Source organism: Hyalella azteca, unplaced genomic scaffold (assembly GCF_000764305.2).
Source record: "Hyalella azteca isolate HAZT.00-mixed unplaced genomic scaffold, Hazt_2.0.2 contig11811, whole genome shotgun sequence".
Classification (NCBI taxonomy): Eukaryota; Metazoa; Arthropoda; class Malacostraca; order Amphipoda; family Hyalellidae; genus Hyalella; species Hyalella azteca.
In genome coordinates this window covers 29,594-51,267 of record NW_025941794.1, presented here as the reverse complement: position 1 = coordinate 51,267, position 21,674 = coordinate 29,594, and the positions used below count along the sequence as shown (strand labels likewise).

The 21,674-nt window shown below is 39.5% G+C and overlaps 2 protein-coding genes across 2 annotated transcripts; one reads left to right on the top strand and one right to left on the bottom strand.

Annotated features, from left to right (window-relative positions):
- The first annotated feature begins 569 nt into the window (after window positions 1-569).
- LOC108681195 (39S ribosomal protein L40, mitochondrial) lies at window positions 570-9,153 on the top strand. Its single transcript, XM_018170200.2, has 5 exons — window positions 570-709; window positions 4,024-4,110; window positions 4,419-4,589; window positions 5,084-5,237; window positions 8,951-9,153. The coding sequence occupies exons 1-5, from the start codon at window positions 669-671 to the stop codon at window positions 9,107-9,109; spliced, it is 612 nt and encodes a 203-aa protein (XP_018025689.1). The 5' UTR covers window positions 570-668; the 3' UTR covers window positions 9,110-9,153.
- A 278-nt stretch (window positions 9,154-9,431) lies between these two features.
- Window positions 9,432-15,169, bottom strand: LOC108681201. The gene is made up of 2 exons (XM_018170207.2): window positions 14,834-15,169; window positions 9,432-14,507 (listed from the first exon to the last, which is right to left on the bottom strand). Exons 1-2 carry the CDS (start codon window positions 14,868-14,870, stop codon window positions 12,541-12,543), a joined length of 2,004 nt encoding a protein of 667 aa, XP_018025696.1. The 5' UTR covers window positions 14,871-15,169; the 3' UTR covers window positions 9,432-12,540.
- Between the last annotated feature and the right edge of the window lie 6,505 nt (window positions 15,170-21,674).

Below are 21,674 nucleotides of genomic sequence, written 5' to 3'. Positions count from 1 at the left end.
AAACGGCCGATATAAATTGTGCCCTGGCTACCCCACCATCTCTGATCGCCTCGGAAGTAGTCTCACTCCCTCCCTTTATATATTCGCCGCCCTCTATCAGCTACGCTCGGGTCACAATGATTTCCTGGCCCTAAGTAAATGGTGTAACGTTCACCGATAACCGCTTGCCTCGAGTTCGGTGATCCGTTCCTGAACACCCAGCATCTTTTCGCCAACCTACCCTTCGCAACGACCCTCAGTGCTTTCTCCCTGTGGATCAGTCCCGTGGACGTGGAGGTGGTAGCTTTCGTTGTCATCCTCTTTGCATTTGCTCATCTATACACTTTAACTCCTCCCCAGATCATCGATGGTTCAATTTCGTTCGTCACCTGTTCTTCCTAGCATGGTTGAATTAATTAATTCAACCATGCTTCCTCGTGCGTGCATGACCGTCGTCGCAATAATAAAATAATAAGAACATTAAAATTAAAAAATATATGTTTTGGTAAACTCACTGCAGTGGAGTATCTAAAATACACCAAAGCTAGCTTTTTTTGTCAGAAAAAGTACGGTTTTCTAAATTCGATCGTTAGTCAATTGGAAAGAATCCGTCATACCGACAGCAAGGAATCTTACCAAGTTACAAAAGTACGGACGACAACAAGTTAAATCTAGCTGCCTAATCTGCAATGTCTTTAGCCTCTACGGGATTTCTTTGTACATTTCACCGGTAAGCCTGGCTGCAAGCCTAGCTATATTTCCTAAATAATTATTAAATACCGGCCATCAATCTTAATACTAATAAATTTATTTGACACAACAACATTACCCATTAGAATGATTGATTATTATGACCCATATGCATAGCAGCATAGATGATAAACCTATCACCTGTGGCGGTGAGGTCAGCACTCCCAAGTCCCAAGTTCCCAACTTGGCTAGTCAGGCAGAGGCTTACTTATGACTATGGTAGGTAGGCCAGTAATAAAATGTGTAGTATAATTTTCATCTTAGATTGTATGAATGGTTAGAAATTCAGTATCTGCCTCAGGTTTAGTGTATAAGAACTGTTACTGTACACTCACTGCAACTGCACTGTTGACTGTCTGGACTGTTAGGGTTAGCTGGCGAGCCTGGGCCTGGCCACTGGCTAGGGACCCCGGACCTAGGGTGTAAATTTTGAAGGGTAGTACTAATACTTACTAATACTAATATTTCTAACAGCCAACAGGTACAAATTGCACATAGTGACATTACTGACATACAGATTTAATCAAGAATCCCTAAAAGCAGACTGTCTCTGTAGTTTATAACTTTGCTAATATTTTCAAGTGATTAAACAATTTAAACTGAGAAGGAGCAAGTGACCAGGCTAAAATGCAATAATCAATCTTAAATATTTTCATTGCCATTCTATGATTATTTGAGATATGTATTCCACCCAGACTAATTTGTAATATTGGGCAGAAGTTTCCTAGAATTACAGATTTGTAGGTAAGAACAATTGTTTTCTAGTTATTTTCTAAAGTTGCAGGTAAAAATAGTCATTCTTTTTTTTTTTTTTTGTAAATAAATTGGAGAAAGGCTGTTTGAATTTGTTAAATTAGCTAGATTTACAAGCATTTTTGTCCAATTTAAGGTGATCATACCTGCCCAATTTTCCATTTAGAGGCCCTGCTGAGTGCTGACTGCTGAGCCTGCAGCCTGCTCTGACTCTGAGTTTAGCCGTTTAGGCTGAGCTATGATTGAATTTATGAGCCTTAAAAAACAATTTTTAACTGTAAACTCATTTGCCTAGCAGGCCAAGCTGGAAAATTAGATAGAAGCTGTTCAAAAAGCATAAAGGTGAAAAAAATGCCTGTGCTTGTAGTTGTAGATAATACCGTCAACCGGGGCTACTCGGGACGGGCGGGGTAACTTGGGACAGTCCTGTAACATGGCATAAAACTTTTTTAAAATCAAAACTAATTGGATTATTGCTAAACTAAATATAGTGGTGTAAACATCAATATTTTTCCCATCTATGTAGTATAAAGGAAGTTCAAAAATACTACATTTACTAGCTTTGAATAATTCCTGAAAAAGTGGTGAAAAACAATATTTTGAAAAGTTACTTCTGCTAAGGTCTGTAGTAAAAAAAATATTTGCCATATTAAAAAATTTTGCTTAAAAAAAGTGTCAGTATGAAAACTTTTTTGCAGAATTTACATACCTCAATCCAAAGAAAATGGCAGCCATTTCCGCATGGCGGGGCTACTCGAGACACCTCCCCCGGGGCTATTTGGGACACCCCCAAAAACGCATTTACAGTAGAACCTCAGCAAAGGCTCCAGTTAAGAAAAAAATTGATTAAAAACAAAGAATATTGATTACATTTACCTTGCTCAGCGGAAAAAAATTCACTTATCAAAAAATTTGTGCATCATATCATGGTCATCACAAAATTGTGCATAGAATGTCATATATAGAATTGTGCACCAGGAATCATAGAATGAAAAGTAATTGACCTAAAATATGATTTATTTCTCCAAAACATATGATGGTTATCACTAAAACATTCCTTTCTGTTTCAGGTATGTTTTTCATGATCTTTTTTTATAGTAAATTCACTTAACCCAATTAAAATGGTGTGAAATTACAAGCTGTCCTGTATGCTTACAGATACAGAAAAATGCTATAAGGCTGCTGATATGAAGCTTGCAGTGGACAAGGTTGTTGTAAATGCTCAATGGCATCTCCATGGATACGGTAATATTGCATCAATAATACGGCAATTAATGTATATGGTAATATCATATCAATAATGGAAAAACAAGTAAAAAATAAAAATTACAGAAAAGGTCATTTATTCTACCTCTACATCATCTACAATGAATAGGAAGACTTCAGAGTACTGTTAGTAATGGATGAGTACACTCTGCCCTCTTCAAATGTTTTAAAATGAAGTTTTATTCCAAGTGTCCCGAGTAGCCCCATTTGACGGGGCTACTCAAAACACTTTTTTTGCTTCTGACACCTTACGAATAGCATATGGAATTTTTTTGGAGAAGCCATGTGATAGCCCTTGCAAAGAGCTTTGAAATGAGCCTAAACTTGTTTATGGAATGTTTCATGGTAAGAAGTTATGAATGAAAAACTTTCGAAATCATCCCAAGTAGCCCCGGTTGACGGTAGTTTTTGCCACAAATCCATATTAATACTGGCACATATTAGACCTAAAATCCTTATCTTGGTAACACAATTACCAAACTCTGCAGGGGGTGAGTCTTACAAAAAGGGGTAAAAATCAAGAAAAAAATCAAGTAAGTAAAAATCAAGAAAAAATGGAAATTTTTACTTTCAACTTCTAGAAAGCTCCTGTAAAATGATCTTTTACATCTGTGATTTTTGGAAAATTTGGCCTGACATTCCTGATTGGAAGACAGGAGGATAAGTTCAATTTTGTCAATTCATCTTGTCACTGATGCACATAGCGGCTACTGCACTTAACTAGCTGTTCTTCAATAAAAAATGTATAATACTGGTAACACTACAATTTAAAAGGGTTCAATTGCTGCATAATAACCATGAAGCATTTTTGATCACGCCAGAAATTTTTGATTCAGCTCTGTTAACAAAACAGATTTTCTTTTGAAGGCAGGCACTAACTTATTGCCAAAGTTAAGGGCATTGATGGTAAATCAAATTTTCTGTTTGTTTTTGGCTTGGTAAGGATTGGAAAATTTTAACTTCTTACTAAAATACTGTTGCTCCAAAGTAATGTACCTATTTCTGGATAAATTTTTAGTCTCATCTCTTGGCTTAGTAGTGCTAATTTTCTAAATACAGTACAGTAGTTTGAAGACCAGAAAATGGTTCTATTAAAAATTCTCTTTTTTTTCCTTTTTTAGACATCAAACAATATTGCAGACACATTCAGGTGTCTGGACATGGGTTGTTGTTATTTTCTGTAATTTCTGGTCACCTATGAAGAACAAAATGTAAGAACATGCTTTTTAAATGAACATTTTAGTCTTTAATGTTGTACATTTCTTACTGTTGCAGATGCCAGTCTCTTGTAGGCAGGTTGGGAGTGCGTTTCATTAGCACCCAATCTGGACCTCTATGTGTGCAACTCACATCTGCACTCAGGTAATGCTTTGCTTGCAATGAATCTTACAACTAACTATAACCAATTATTTTACTTAAGAATTTTGCACTTATGATACATGAATGAAAAACCATTTCATGTGTTGCTTAAATATGTAAATTTATATTGATTTTTGTACTAAATTGTGATCCTGCCTCTACAAACGCCCCAAATCTTTTTTAATGGAAGCTTGGACAAGGAATTTTACTTATTTGATTTAAAATAATCTGTGACACAACATCAAAGCTTTCTTGTTTGTGTGCTCATTTTCATATTTCATTAAATGTTAATGTGGCCCGATAATTTATAGGGCAGAGCCACTTAAGAAGAAGAAAAAAACAGATCCAGTCATCCAGAAAGCCCGTGAGGAGAAGAAAATTAGGCGTCTTGAAAAGGCCATCCGCAAGCTTCAAAAAAATGAAGGGCAGCTCAAACCTATTGAAGAAGCTGAAATCTCCATGAAACTCAAACAGGAAGCAAAGTGAGTGATTTAATAAATTTAGCTAGTGAATATTTTTTTATTATTTGCACATACTTTCTGATAGAAGAAATTTAAAACTGTAGATTTGTCCCATTAAAAATGGCCTTTTTGTTTTCGCCTCTTTAAATAAAATGTTAACAAAACATGGTTAGAATTTTATGAAAATTTTATATTCATTAGACATCTAATTATATCATTATTAAATAACATCATTAGGTATTAGAAATAACTGAATCAATAAGCAATTTGCATTTTATTTTTGCTGATATCATAAGTGAATTCGAATTATTAATAAAAACGTTTTACAAATCTGAACAGGAAACAAGTTTTTGAAATCTGGCCACCATACATACTTTTTATCATGGTCTTTCTGTAATAAATTCAATTATAGAAGCAATTTTTGAATGCTATAAAGGTACTCTATTCCATATTATTGATAATTTGAGAAACGAGATTTCATTTGAATGCGTGAGTATGAACGTATGTATGGACAGACTGCGCGAGAGACCAGCTGCTAAGTTGCCTAGTGAAGAGCTACACGCGCGTCGCAACGTAGAGCTGCAGTGGGCGCGCTATAAGCACAGGCAGGTGTGCCATGAGAGCTCCATACTCGCTGCAGCGCTCCACTCTCAGCACAGAGCCCTGCAGGTTTGTTATATAATAATTAGTGTTTCAAGTGAAATGAGGAGGTACTACGATATTTCCAGCTGAGGTTACCTGTGTCTTGAAGGCATGTGTCCCTTAAGTCATCTATTTGTTTATTCTCTCCAACTAAATGAGCCCCGATTTTTCTAATGGCGCAAAATTTAAACTAGCGCTACCGACGACGCGAACATAATGCTTCAAGATAGGTGGATAATCAGTGTAAATTAAGCTCATTCAAGTTCATTTAATGATTATTTTTATCGTTCCTGAATAATAATTTGTAGTTTTTTTAATTAGGTAAGTTTCCTAGGCTCATTGAAAAATCTTCATTTTCCACATTAATACAAAATAGTATAAACATTAATAATTAGGTCGATATATTATTTTATTGCATAAGCCACCCCTCGTGTCAGATGAAGCCATCGTACACTCAAATTGTTTGTTTCCAAAGGATCTTTACAACTGTTTCTGTTTCAGCCCACGCCAAAAGTTTTGAAAGATTCGTCTTCAAGAGCAGAAGGCGAAATTGTCTTTGAGAGATCTAGATTCTGTTGAAGCCAGATTGGCTCGAATCTGCCTTATTAACCGATGTTGAGGAATTTGTTTTCTGCAAGTGTTCATTAAACCTAACCAGGATTTTAGAAGCGATGGTCTTAACATCCTGATGAGCGTGGCCTCTCCAATGTCGGGTTATCATTGAGAAATTTATTTCGAATTCGACGGCCTCTTTCAGACATTTACTTTAGAGTTTAGTTTCTTAGCCCTTGCTTGTTCTGGTGAGCGTATTTTTCCTTCTGCCCAACACAGTAAAATTTTTGCTGTGTTAGCGTCGTCAGCCGATGCCCTGTTAGCAACTTTTGCGCTGTGCTCGTTCAACTGCGTGCTCCACGAATTCGCGTGCATCACAGCTGACGATGTTATCGCTGCATGCGCGCGCTGTCTAGCAAGCAGTGACGATATCATCGCTGCATGCGCGTGCGTCGGCAGCGATCCGCTGCCAATGTCGTTACTTAAACGGGAATGTCGTACCTAGCACCTTTTCTGGTCGAACTTTTCAACCGGCAGCGAGAACTTCAGAGAATTTCAAATCGGGTTACACTACGCCTCTATTGAAAAAAAATATAACTCAGTACTCACTGCAGTGAGTGACAGAGAGCGCATTTTCTCGTCGACGAAAACGTGAAATCACGGACGGACGGACAGACAGACGGACGGACGGACATGACGAACACAGTAGCGCCTTTTTTCCATAAATGGAAAAATGCGCTAAAACAGACCTTGACGCTACTGATCCCAAATCTTATCGACCCATCTCCGACCTGTCGATTTTGTCGAAACTCTTGGAACGCGTTGTGGCTCGACAGCAGAACAACCATCTTCAGCAGTCCGGTCTCGTGCCTCACCCCCAGTCTGCATACCGTCATCTCCGCTCAACGTAAACCGCTGTGCTGAAGGTGCTCTCAGATATTCTGCGAGCAGTAGACTGCGGCGACAATGGCTTTATCCGACCTGTCGACTGCATTTGACACGGTCGACCAGGCCACTTTATTACGTCGACTTGACGCATCATTTGGCCTGCGCGGCACAGTTCTGCGGTGGATTGAGTCCTATCTTAGCAATAGATTCCAATGCGTTCGACGCGGGAACTCTTCGTCTACGCTAGTGGTTCCCAAAGTGGGCGATATCGCCCCCCTAGGGGCGATGGAAAGATTTTGGGGGGCGGTAAAGAAGAAGAGGGCGTTTGGGGGGCGATAGGGGGGCGGCGGTCCGAAGTCGAAGTCAGAAGTTCGAACGTTTGTTTGACGATTTGTACACAACACGTGCAGCACATGACTCCCAGCGATGGTTTTTTCACCCAGATCTGTTTTAGCGCATTTACTCATTTATGGAAAAAATGCACTATTGTGCTCGTCATGTCCGTCCGTCTGTCTGTCTGTCCGTCTGTCCGCCTGTCATGTCAGTCCGTGACTTCACGTTTTCGTCGACGAGAAAATGCGCTCACTGTCACTCACTGTAGTGAGTACTGAGTTATATTTTTTTAACCTCTCCTGGGTTTAGTTCTCCGACAAATTAACGGCCTGACTTGCGGCCAATTTCCAAATTCAATGATCAAGGAATACCTCTCAAACTAATAAACTTAACTCGATGAAATTTGGTACACGTATTCATTAGGATCTAACGGTAATGTAAAGCTCGTGAAAATTTTTTTTATTTTGCCTTCAATTGTTTTTGCCATATTTATATGGCATACGGGCCGAATTCACAGTGATCAAGGAATTTCTTCCAAATTACTGAACAGATTCGGACGAAATTTTGAATTTACAGTCGTAACTACCGAACGGTGATGTTTAGCTCGTGAAAATTTTTTCGATTGTGCCTTCGTTCGCGAGTTTCATTCGTGATTTAAACAGCAATACGTGCTTAAATTCGCAGTAATCAAGAAATGTCTTCCAAACTACTGAACAGATTTGAACGAAATTTAGTATTTTAATACCCAACCTCAGCATCGGTGATGTTTAGCTCGTTACAATTTTTTCGTTTTGCCTTCGTTTGTGAGTTATACGGCTATACGTAAACGGCTCAAGCCGATCGTTTCTCCTATATCGATATAACTTGCGAACGAAAGCGAATAAGGAAGTGTAAAACCAAGAATGACGGTAAAAGGAAAAAAATCTCGCAAACGACGGTCAAATAAAAATTTTTCAATCTAAAAAACACCGTTTGGTAGTTAGGAATGTATATTCAAAATTTTGTTCAAAACTCACGAATGAAGGTGATATTTAAAAATATTTCGCAACTTAACGTCACTGTTAAGATCTGATGAATACATGTTCCAAGTTTTATTGAGCTGCGTTCATTGGTTTGGGTAATATTCCTTGATAACTGAATTTGGAGATTGGTCATGAGACCGCACGCGGCCACGAGTCCGGCCGTAAATTTGCCCGAGAAGTCCTAGGTTTCTAGTGCTGAAGCAGTTAGAACAGCTGAAAAACACAATGGTTCACTAAAAGGGGTCCTATTTGTGAAATACACATTTGTGTTTAACCTTTATCTTTTAAAATTGCAGCGAACACAATTTTTTAGTAAGAGGCGCATGATTTTATATGTGTCTGTGGGGGGCGCTAGAAATTCACCAGGGAGCCAAAGGGGGCGCCAGCCTGAAAAAGTTTGGGAACCACTGGTCTACGCCATCGTTGGTCACTTGCGGTGTAACACAAGGATCAGTCCTCGGGCCAATATTCTTCCTGTTATATACTGTCAACGTTTTGCACATAATTGATTCACATAGATTGAAGCCCCATATATTCGCCGATGACGCCCAAATTTATGGCTACTGTGCGCCGGCTGACGCTGCAGCATTGCAGGACCGTATGTCTGTCTACATGGACGTCTCAGAAGCGCATCCAGTCGTCTCAGACTGGATGCGCTTCAACCTGCTCCAGTTCAATGCATCAAAAACCGACTTAATTTGGCTTGCGCCTGCTCGGCGCTAGCATTAGTTTCCGGGCAACCCACATCGCATTGGCAACAAGTGCGTCATGCCTGCGTCATCGGTCCGCAACCACAGCATTTTGCTGGACTTTGAACTTTTTATGACCAATGACATTGCCAAAATCACCTACGCTTCTTTTGGCGCTCTGCTACGAACACTTAGCGTCAGCCGCTGTCTCTCGAGGCCCTTTAAGAATTAAGTGCTGACTTATCCATCATTACAGGAGCTGAGGCGAGTGTCAGAGTCGCTGTGGCTCGAGGCCATCCAAGAGGATCAATTCGCCCTGCCCTTCAGGAGCTACGGGCCCCTGAGCAGCTTGCCTATTGCAGGCTATGACGGACCTGATGGCGAATACGTGGACGTATCAAAGAAATGGGAATGAATCATAATTTTGTACAGGAATGTTAACAAGGAATATTTCAAGAACTGATTCGTTTCTGTTAACCTTGCGATTGAAATAATGTAAATGCTTAGTTGGTCTCACTAATACCTTCAAAACACTACGTTATTCACGGAACGTTGATTTGTACTGGCTATTCTTAGGCGGTGTAAGGGGGCTATGTTATGTAGTGCACTCTTGGCAGTTCATTGGTAATTGGCATGATGGAGCGGCCTTGAACCGGAGACGTAGGAGAGCATAATTTTACGTCAGTTTGGGCTATACTGTAGGGTAACCTGCTCGCGAAAAGGTTAAAAGTCATGGATGATGAGGTTAGCTATATTTAAAGATATAATTATTAATTTAAAAAAAGCTACTCACAAATTTATCCTCCTTAACGCTATTAATTCATGGCGCAACTGCAAATATTGTTTCCGACCAAAATGAGACACCTCGACACGCCTTTTATTCACACGCTGAGAAAGTGTGCTGCAGTGTCCCAGACTGAAGGTAAATGAGATATATTAACATCGTCAGCACTTTAGTGCACGTGCCACGTATCTGATCGCCAAGAGTAAGTCTAATTTAGTTGCTGGCATTTAATTATTCAGCAGGTTCCTTATATCAAACTCGTGAATAGACTGTAAATTCTTTTCATGGACAACGTGACACATTGGTGAAATTTCAATCAATTTTTACAAGGGAAGCTATTTTTGACAAACGAAGTTTGATCGTAATTAACATTATTTATAAATAAAGAAAAGAAACGAGAAGCAGCCTTACATTACCTGGCGCACACCAAGTACGACGACACCATGTCAAGAACACGCCGCTGGTGTACTCCACATTATGCCTGCATTACTAGCGCACATCGTTCAAAGATCAAATCTCGGTCAAGAGTTACGACAGAGAATTATGATAAGAATTTGATGTATCAAAAGCATCACGCTGTTTGTAAAATTACCTAGTTTTTTAACATAATGCATATAGGAAATGACTAGAGTGAGACTAGAAAGAACGTTGGAGAATGTAGTCACAAAAATACCTATTATATCATCAATCGATTGTCCTTGTGATATACAAGGACTGCAAATGAAAAACAAGTAGTTAAGGAACGTGTCGAGTTCCAATTACAACATTGAATAATATTATCATTAATTGCAAAAATTAACATATTATGCTTCAACTAACGCTAAAAAATCTACTCCTCAAAATTCGTAGCTTTTTATTTACTGGAATTGAAATGCGTAGGCCAACTGCAAAAATATCCAAAAGAACCCAGTAACAAGAATCTCACTACAAATTATTAAATAAGAATTACTTCAATAACAAATATGTGAGGCTACAGCATTAGGTCATGAACCCAAATAGTAATCCTCTAAAGGACTAGCGCATTTCGCGAACGTTTTTCTTCATTTACATTGTAATTTTTGGGACAACATACTCAATTGAACAGTGCGGTTACTGTAGAGGCTCAGAGAAGAATGGTATTCTTAAGATAGAGGATAACAAACGAAATTGTTATTAACATGAAACAAATTGGAGAATGGAATGCGTAGATAGAACAAACCCTCGGACTCGCCACACTTACAAGCATCATCAATGATGGGGCAAACGGGGAGAGCTCATTAAAGACCAAGTCACGCAAATGCCAAATCTCATTTACGAATAGAACTTTTATTTCTTTCCTCACGAAGCTAATGTGTTCTTATTGGTTAGATTTCATCTCATATATATTGTTCTCTTCCATACCGATTAAAATGTTCAATAATAATAGCAGAGGCTAACCGTCTATTAACGCAGTCAGTGGCCTTGGGAGCCGATACCTTCCAGCCTCGCCAACCTAGTAAGTACAATTATCTACTATCCACAACAAACACGCCCCAAACGACCAATATTGGTAGCCAGAGCTAACGCCCATTAATTGCAAGTAAAAATTCAATCTTATCGTCTGAATAGTAAGAATATTTGCATACACGACTAGCATAGAACATGATAACAACTCGAGTATAATGCAGTATGATTGCACCGACAAGCTGCCACGCACCGCCTCAGTATCAGACGATGTAGTAATATATTCAAGTTGTGTATGAAGAAGCATGATCACAACTAAGCATAGATAAAGATAAAGACAAGCAAGCATGAGCACCACCAAGCATAGACGAAGCATAAACAGAACCAAACATAAGCGCTGCAAAGCATTTGTATATATAATCAGAATCACTCGTATCTCATCATAAAAAACTAATCAAAAATAGAGCCAAGCAAAAACATAGCAAAGATTTAATTAGTATAATTACAAGCAGTCGTCGATTACCATAAAGACAAACAGGCATCAACAGAACCAACCAAGCATAAATAAGAAGCTTCATCATTATTCTGATCAATTAATATTAATACCTGTAAATAATGACATGGAGGCGACAAATAATAGCGGAAGAAGCATCTTCTATCTCACAAATTGTGCATAACGGTCTGCCGCTGCCAAGTGAGGTGTTCAGAGCCTGAGTGCGTAAATGTACGCGAGAAATGTCCAATAGAAATGCGCATGGAAGCAAAGTAAAACTACATATAGGTACTGTACGTAAGAAGCGTGCGCAATTATTCTTACAAGAAACTTAATTCCTACGTTACGATAATTTGCGGAGCAGTATTACTTGCAGGCAGATGATACAATACATGTGCTCTGTATAACCGAAAAAGTACGCTACATTATGCGTAATAATAAGCAATCGTCTTTTTATATAAAAAACAAATCGAATATTCCTCCGACATAATTCTCACCTACAACCTCATGTTTAGACTCCTTCATATTGGAATATTTGAATGCGCGGAACTATAGTGTTTTCTGCATTAAAATCAAGACAAATTAGTTGGTTTGATCAGCTGAATAATTATGCACCAAATATTTCAGTGATTCTCATTTCAATTGAATTTTTCAGCATGGGCCATCGTAAACCAGAGCCATAAATGGAATTTTAAAGCTAATTTTGTAACAAAAAGGAACGGAAGGATTTCAAAACATACTTATCAGTGACATCCGTGGATCTCAAATCCGTCGAAGGAAGAAAACAAATTCTGCATCGGCACAGTAAAAATTGGAGCCTAATATTTTATGTAATAGTTTAGTCACATAAAATGGGACTTGTCGAATTAAAAATTCAAATTTTAATGGCTAAATACTACTTTTTAGCGGTTATCTTGGTATTCTAGTTCCTCTCCAATAAATTCACAATCTTATTTAATTTATTTGAAGAGTGTTAAGTGCAAATAATAGGCATACAATAATATTGCATTAAAATTGCAGATATCGTGTAAATTTCAAATGCGTAGACATAATTTTATGTCTACTACACTTGACTAAAGACAAATTTCTTATCTCTGCCTATCTTAGCTTACAAAGATTAATGTAAAATAAAACACACCAATGACACTCACACAGCCCAATGCGTTCTGTGAAATCCGTCAGCCAAAGTAAGGAGAATTTCAGAACATTCTTCGACCGTGGCTGCTCGGAAAACGAAGCATGTGAACTGGGCAGATAAAGAGCAGGTCGTGTCCCCAGCCAGGTATGCAAAGTAATGTGGGTGCGATTCCCTTCTTCCACAGGCAGATATTTCAGTGTAGCTGTGTTGGAGCAATGTTTTTCCTTTCAGCGACAACACTTTCACTCCTATTTCGCCAGTATTGAAGTTCACGGGAATGTGCTGACGAGTCTCACACGTGCGCAACACAGTCAGTATTGCATCGCTTATCAGTTCGACGTCTCCGCGGTTACCAACTTCGACGCTGCCGACGAGCCATACACTCGGTAGGTCGTCACAAGGTTTCGCGTCGATGGCCCTGTAGCTGCGGTCGCAAGCTTCGACGGTCGAGGAGCGGCAAGGCGAAGTTGTGATGCTGGAGCCATTATCACGTCCACTTTGGAATTTAGGCTTCCCAGAAATGGGGGAATCGCACACAGAAGATTTAGAACTGATTTGGGACTGCAAAAGTTCCGCGGATGCCGATCGATTTTCTTCTTCAACTATTCTCATTTCCCTCGCATCTTCAAGATCCACTCCCAGTTTAATCAATAGCGATAGCACAGGAGGGTAGACACGTCCATGCATGTCCAAGCCTTTCGCAATTTTGAGTCGAATACTTGCAGAACTTGTTTTGGCTTCTTTCAATAATTGTGAAACATTTTGTCTATTGAATCCATGAATTACTTTTCCGTTGATTGCATAAATTACGTCTCCAGTATGGATCAAGCCCGACCTGTGCGCTGCACCATTGAGCTCGACTCTCATCACTACACTTCTGCCCGCCACGTGACCGAGGTGCATCCCCAAACCCACGCAGGGATTCAGGTCCACACAACAAGTGGCTGGCAGGTGCCAGCTGCAGTCTAAAAACGCCCAGTTACTTAAATTCAGGTCGAATGTAAGAGTATCCAATTGCCTCACTAAAGACAGGAAAATCTCACTCAAAATCTCATGACCAAGAATGGACCCGGAGGAATAATACGTTGGAAAAGAATCTTGCTTCATTTTGGTAATTATAGGCACTTGGAGACAGCCATACTGAAGACAATACCGGATAAGCAAACGACCTCGAGCTTTGGAGCCTCTTAGAGACGAAAACTGAAGTACTTCATCAATAGCGCGCGGAAATTTTCCTACACACTTTTCTTTTATTTGACACATCCACTGCCAATATGAGATCTTGTGGTATCCAAAAGGCGTTGATATTCCTTCTTGCAGGCCGTCATTCAGTATTGCTTCTAGAGTCTCACACATTGCAGCTAAGGAAGGGTGGGAATCAGCAATGCTTGGCAACACTACACGCGCGGTTGTATCAATTAAAGTCGTTACATTGGTACTGCATATTCGCGCGGGGCTGAGTTCTTGGTTGTGTGGAATAGCAGGGCACTTTGTCATAGAGATCGGTGAGGTATTGCCTGCAATGGGATCATCACTGACAGGGGAAAGTGGGTGAGAAGTACAAGGAGTTGGAGATAATAAACATTGATGATCTGACGGCAAAGTCTTAGGAGTGGATAATTTACACGCACCAACAGACTGAGATTGGTGATGCGTAAGCTCGCTAGGTTCGGCACTCCAGTGACTGCATGGCTCAAAAGACAAGCGGTTGAGGGTAAGTTGACATTCAGGAGAGGAAGATAGAGAATCTCGAGTGTCTTCACATCGGCTGGTGACTTTTGAAGAAGCAATGGCTGGAGATTGCGGCGCACTCGGTGCGGCCGAGTCGTAATGACCGCGCACATTGCCCTCACCGAGGCCCGGGGTGATGGAGGTAACGGCCTCATGATCAACGGTCCAGGACGATCCTGGAGAGGGGCGGCTGTTAAGTGGAATGGCATAGCTGTTCACCGGCTGGGATAGCGCCAAGATGTATTCTGAAAATGATAAACAAATATTACTCGGTGCTGCAGTGCAATAAAGGCTAACTTATTCCTACGGTCCAAATTTTCCCTAGTTGGCCCCATTTCCGCAAACGAATTTTTCTTCCGAGATAGGCAAAAAATATAATAATAATAATAATAACAGTGATATAGCAAAGTATTATAGTTATTTGATCATAGATAATTTTGAGAAAAAAAATTAACTTAATATCACTACATTATGTCAAATCATTTTTAGCTATTGACAACTGAAATAAGTTCAAAATATTTCAATACATGCAAAATATACGTTAATGACTGGTAAACACATAGCGACTTACTTTTAAGATCCTTCAAGAGTGGATTTGTTACAGACATCCTTCGGTGCTCTAGAAAACAAAGTCAGAGCGGCGACGCGCAACATCTGGCCAGTAATGCTTCGTCAATCCTAATATAAACAGATTTACGAGTAAGAAAATATAGAAATTTACATGTCTAGTTTACACCCAATGAGACCACGTCTGCATTTTTGGAAAATGGTTTTATCTGTAAAAGAAAGAATTACATCCAATGGGATACATAATTTTGTGTACGGTAGTTTCTTAATGCGTGGTATAAGAAAACTGAGAGATATTTAGGGTTATTTTGCGTTATAGTGAGGAGAATGTGATTGATAATCACTAGCTATTTTGAAAACAAATTTTCACTTGAATTTCTTGAATTTGTGAATTTTTTTTCACAAATTTTCTTGAATTTCTAAGCACGACCATTCTGGAAAAAACTATGTCTCAGATAAAATTGCAAAAGTGAACATCCCTCAAAGGTAGTTTTGATTAACATCTTATTTTTTGTCAGGATGAATGCCATTTTCATTAAATTTCATATTACGCTGGTAGACATGTACACTGTACAGTGATGAAATTCAGTACTAATCTAAATCAGAGCTAATGAATGTAAAAAAACTCAAAATGTTCTATTGCTGTTGGCATGGAAGCTGAACCTGCCTCACAGCCCCAGGTGTGGCTGTACGGGCTCACATCTCTGAGGTATGAAACCTTCCCATTGAATGAAGTTAATTTATTGGCCACATGTTTACTAGCGCTTCAGTTATTTAGCTATCTCACGCCGAAAGTCAAGATGAACATCTCCAACGAGGTGGAAGGTATCAATTATCAGAAGTTTCTCAAATCAAAAATTGTTCATCGCCCACAAGAGGCGGGAGGTCTAAGATGTCCAGCCCGCTGAAGCTGGCTCGAAAGAAGCAGAGCGTTAGCAGCTCAAAGAGACGAAGTGACAAGGAGGGACAGCTGAAAATTAACAGAAACGAAGACACTCGAACAAGAGGTCGCTTACACGGGACGTCGGCCGCCCGCACGAGAGAGACAGAGAAGGGAAATGTAAGGAATCCTGCCTACATAATAACTTAACCCCACAACTGAGACCTACAGTTAGACACCGCGAGCTCAGCAGTGGGGCGCTCAGGTACAATCCCCCTATAGGAACGCGAAATCCCATAGGACTTCTGACGCGCGCAGACACGCGGCAGAAGTCCCCTCTGAGTGGCCCATTGAATGAAACGGTATTCAAGCTTTAAACATCTACTTCTTCTTAGTAACTGAATTGGAAGAAATGATTAGAAGTTTAAGCTAAAGGACCTAATCAAAAAGTAAGATGATGACACAAGGAAGTTGACTACGAGGAGCTCGTCCACATACTACGAGAGCGCTGCATGGCCTGCATTGCAGAGAACACTATCATTCCCAAAACTTACATTAAAGGCCTTGACAAAAGAGGTTCAAATAAACTATAATTCATTAATCCTAAATGAGTTCAGTCTCAGAAAGCTCACATTTTTTGACTCGAGGATCGGGGGAGCGCCAGACCCCTGGAGCGGTGCAAGCATGTGGGCTTCGTTAGAATTTCAGTATATAATAAACTTGAAAGAATTTGAAATAAAATAAACTCACAAATGCAATGAAATATACAGAATTAGTGAACGTCACACAAGAGAAGGCGAAAACTGGAAGCTCTAACGGCTTGCAACGCTCCTCCCCTGCGACGCATGGAATAAGCAAAGCAAAGCTTTGTTTGTATAGGAAGTTGTGCAAACTTTTTACTTTAGAATTTTATGATTTAGAATCCTGCTTATTCCCTAAATAAAAATCGCAGACCTTCGTCGTAAGTGTTGTTTGCTTCAAACCAACAAACCAAAGTGCTGACTGTCGTCGATGGTTTTGCATATAAAATAAAAAACTCTAATAGAAAATTAGTAAATTGATGTTAATGTTGAAGTGTCGGGTTCCACGCTAACTACGGTTAGGGAGAAAGAAAACCAGTCCCATTCACCTCACAAGAACGAGGGAGAAGATCATAAAGTTTTTGGTATAACATCAAAGTCAACACTTATCAAGTATACAACAGGAAAGGCTGAATTATAAGATGAACATTTCAACGCTCTTATGCAGGCACAAACGACAGCGAACCTTTAGATTTTAAACGTGCAGAGAACGAAAATTTTACACAAAAGATTCCGGTAAAAAGCTAAGAGACGAACCGACGTGTCAACGTCTGTAACCGACATGTGGTTGACGTGTCATTGACGCCTCACTGTCGCGTCTTTGATGTCGAAATTGATGATGTTCACTGTCTCGCGTCATTGATGTCTGAATCGAAAATTCATGTTGATACTATTGTTTGATGTGATATAGCAAGGCATAATAAATTTTGATTTTGAAAAACGCAGATTAATTTAAAATACGCAGCAGATTAAATAGAAATGTAAATACGCAGCAGATTATGTAGGAGTACCCACCCGATACTATGAAGGGCCTAAATCTGATATTCAAACTATCGGGTAGGATGGCTAGTTTGCATCCTATCAGACAAGATTAAAAGACATAATTATTCCTTCATTAGTAATTAACGAACACGGTTGTACTACTGAATACGAAGAAAATCTCAAGAGCAGAGAGACGAAAAGAAAAATAAATTTGAATTAAGAGTACATTTATCACATGAAACACCAACCCCGAATACCTCGCAACACAGCCTTCATACAATAATCTTCTGATAAACAAGAAACCAATCATCACAAAGGCTAAAACACACGCAATACGATGCGCTACAGTAACCATTCGTACGGTTTCTTAACGACTGCATAAGAATGGAATACGATTTGTACAAATTTGTAGCGATTATTACTAGAACGTAATATTACCAGTAAAATTCCAATGTTGTACAGTATAATTTTGATGGTAGTTGCTTACTCAAGTAAAGGAAAATCTATGGGGAGAAGTCGCTGAACAGAACTCATGGCACGAGTTACAGTAAAATACAAACGAGGCCTGCTGGCTCATCTGTCATGAAGCTGCAATGCACATAAAGTCAGAATTAGTCTTATTCATCAAGGCGGAAGGTCTCCATGGTTATAAATTTGTTAAATTAAAAAATCATTCCTTATTCACATGGGAGGTGGAAGAATGGGGCCAGCGCGATAAAGATGGCGGACAAGGAGCAGCGTCAGCATCTCAAAGAGACGAAATGCTAGGAAGAGACACATGAAATGCTACACAAATACGACAGCGCGTATGCGAGGCGTCGGCCGTTCGCAGGGAACATGGCCGCATTCAAAAACTGGGCGCCGTAAATGAAACATACAGTCGGACGCGACGAGCTTCATCCATTGGAAGAGGAGTAAAAATCCACCAAAAACAAGCGATGAACAGTGGTGCACGTCAGAAAGGACTATGATAGGTTATATAAGGGTTAACTTGGACGATAAACTCGTAGGAAGTTCACATCATTAAAAAAAAACATCCTAGCGAAAAACATTTAGAGAACATGCTTTCAGTTACGTCAACTAGTTCACATTAAATTATTATTAATTATTAATACATCGTAGCTGACAACTAAAATTGAAGTGAAATAAAAGCCCAATCCCTGTAGCGTAGTGAAGCGCGCATCAAGTACAGTCTGCATAGATTACAGAGACTCTACACATCATCTATGGTGTAGAGACTATCTACACATCATCTATGGTTAGCACTTCCTTCCTTATGGTTAGCACGACTCTCATCGTCTCCTCCCTACGGGACAGTCCCATGGAGGCGACCACCTTCTGGCCATCCCCTCTACCTTTACCTAACTCCACTATTGGCGGCCCCATTTCATCCACCATCTGATCCTCCCTCATCCACCACCTGGTCCTCCCTCATCCACCATCTGAGCCTCCCTCATCCACCATCTGAGCCTCCCTCATCCACCATCTGAGCCTCCCTCATCCACCACCTGAGCCTCCCTCATCCACCATCTGAGCCNAATTTGACCGTTGGTAAAATTAGAGCCAACTAAGCCACCTGTCTCTTATACACATCTAGATGTGTATAAGAGACAGCTCATCCACCACCTGACCCCCCCCCAGAATCAAGGACATAGGACGGCTTGAAAAAAGACTCGAGTCTCAGAACCACGATTACGATATTATAAAAGAAATGACACACTGTTAATTATTACATTTTTATCATCCAAGAAACAAAAGATATGGAATGAATGAATTGCGATTGTACGTTATCGCGGTAATGTTCATACATCGTGCACTCTGAATAATTTACTTCGTGAATAATGGTTTATCATAAATGTATATACAGATGTTATCTTAGTACGAGTTCAAAGATAAATGCTGCTTAAGAAATAACACGATAAATCATCTCGCAGAATAACAATAATAAAAATATACAGGAAATACGACATCATACATGGGGATGAAAGGCAGAGACCTGAAGGATTATTGGCTTGTAATATTTTTAATGTAGACGATACGAAAAAGATGTATTGGTAAAATGTCAATCTATTTATATCACCTAGAATAATTTTTATCGTGCAATAATTTACTCACAAATAATAGGTTTATTAGCAAGGTTTAAATACATGGCACAGAGGAAGAATAATGGCGAAGAGATGCATAACGTGAGCTCGGTTTACGTCTCAACTGCGATAGTTTTCGTTAAATATATCGAAATAAAAATGTAAGGTGTAGAAAATCCGAAGCAAGTTTGGAAATAGTTTTTTTTTTGCTTTATGTGGGCAGTCAGATCAACAATATCAGAAATGATTAAAGCAGTAGCATTTCAGTCATAGATCCAACAACATTGCCAACTTGCACCCCATATAACGGGCTAGAGCTACGTCGGTTATATTGGTACTCTACACAAAATATGGTATATCCTAATTATATATTCAAAAATTATACTAATCTACCCACAAAATAGGATTCATCAAACATTGCTAAATTTGTCTAAGTTATTCACAAACATACAGCGCCACTAACAAGTCTACAACGATCACTACTCTAATCAAACTCTTTAATCAATCTAAAGACCACGGACTGACATCAACACCTCAACAGCTAAGGTACAGGAAAAGACGTTTACTGTTCATGTAGAAGACACTTTTAATACTACGGCACACTCATGGGCAAATAATTCCACTGCATGAACAACCGATGAATAACGATGCTAGTTTCTAGTTCAGCGAGTGAATTTTGCATAACGAGGGTGGCAGTCTGGACAACTTTGGGGAAATTTGGTCTGTTTGCAAGAATTACTTCTTTGAAAGATGGTAATTAAAAATTAAGCTTTCGTCCGTTCTAACTGAGATGCTTTCAATGCGATATCATTTCTGGTGTCACGACACTTTTGGCCAAATATGGTCTTGATGCTCGATTGTGCCTACGAGAGAATCGGCCAAGTGTTTCATTGAGACAATTATAAAATGTACACTTTACCTCCAATTAATGACGGGTCAACTTCATAAAAATCACGTACGCAATACGCGATACGTATATGAGCGCATACTGAGCTTAGGTAAGAACTCAATAGCAATTTATTAGCTAAAATATATAATTGGCAGCCCTCTATCCTGGAACACCTACTAAATGAAACTTAGAAATGCAAAGTTCAATCTGCAGAAATCAAATATAAAAGACAAGATAAGGCTATGACATTAGAGAATATGTGACTGTGATACGCGGCTAAAGAAGCATAACTACAAGCTAAGCATAGTTAAAAATATCAATCATGAGGCCACGCCAGCTATTAAGAGAGCAGCGCATCCCTGCAGCCTGGCAATGCTGTGACCGCAACAAAAGCGGCCTCATCAATATATATAAAACTTATCAAACCCAGGCTTTGACGTAACCACTGATTAAATTAATAATCTAACTAGCTTTTAAATGAATGTGAACAATCAAGGTAAAGAAAATATATAAAATCGTTCTTAAGAGTAAGATTTTAACAAAAGGTTTGCTAAGAGAAGCAGCCTAGCTTTGGCGGTCACTACGGAAGTGCGGACAACACAACGCGGTCCTGAGCCCAGGCGTCGTCATGAAATGCTTGTGTAGCTTCAGAACTACTGAGTGCACCTCACAAAAATATTATATACTTGAGAATCTCTGACGAAAATCGGAAGACATAACTTCACTATTTTGGCCGAATAACAATGAAGAACTTGAATTTTCAGCATTACTTGCGCACAACGCGAATCTTGGAAACAAATAATGTCACGTTCATGACAGCGATAGACGATGGAGATGTGGAAAGAACGAAAAATGATGATGCTCGATGAAAACGTTCGTGGAAAATCCCTGATGATTTATAGGGGACTTTAACTCTTACAACGGAAGACGTCAGCCATAAACTGCGATGCTTTCGGCACTTGCAGAGCATTGCTAATCTTGCAGGGGTGGTACTATCAAACTAATTACCGATGTTTTTTTATCAAGGTAAACCCACTAACCTCAGAAGAGAAATCAGCCGCTACGTAGATTTAGGTCGCGATGTGTTTTCAAGCCGCTGTGTACTCAAGCGAGTTTTGATAGTTCCGCCCCAGGACCTTCTCAGCGTACAGAATTTGTTCGGTTGATTGCAAGGACTATCACAGACGTCAGAGGAAAGCGTGACATCAAGTTTCGCAGACATGCTGGACGAAACAATGAACCCATGCAGTAAATGCCCATAGTAATAATGGACAATGCCACTCATGCTAAGGAAAAATGTCAATGAACGATTATTCAAATAGCTCATTAAATGTTCGGAGTTAACCTAGAATTCATGACACAAAATCGAGCTCGCTTTGATTTATATTGTGACACAGACGCAATAGAAGAACATAGAAAGAAAGATACGA

Bases quoted from the DNA above. Each gene is read 5' to 3' on its own strand.
- LOC108681195 (XM_018170200.2), top strand. From the start codon at position 669: ATGTCTTTAGCCTCTACGGGATTTCTTTGTACATTTCACCG. The intron at 710-4,023 runs GTAAGCCTGGCT...TTACTGTTGCAG, and splicing joins TTTCTTTGTACATTTCACCG to ATGCCAGTCTCTTGTAGGCA. The intron at 4,111-4,418 runs GTAATGCTTTGC...GATAATTTATAG, and splicing joins CAACTCACATCTGCACTCAG to GGCAGAGCCACTTAAGAAGA.
- LOC108681201 (XM_018170207.2), bottom strand. From the start codon at position 14,870: ATGTCTGTAACAAATCCACTCTTGAAGGATCTTAAAA. The intron at 14,508-14,833 runs GTAAGTCGCTAT...TATCATTTTCAG, and splicing joins ACTCTTGAAGGATCTTAAAA to AATACATCTTGGCGCTATCC.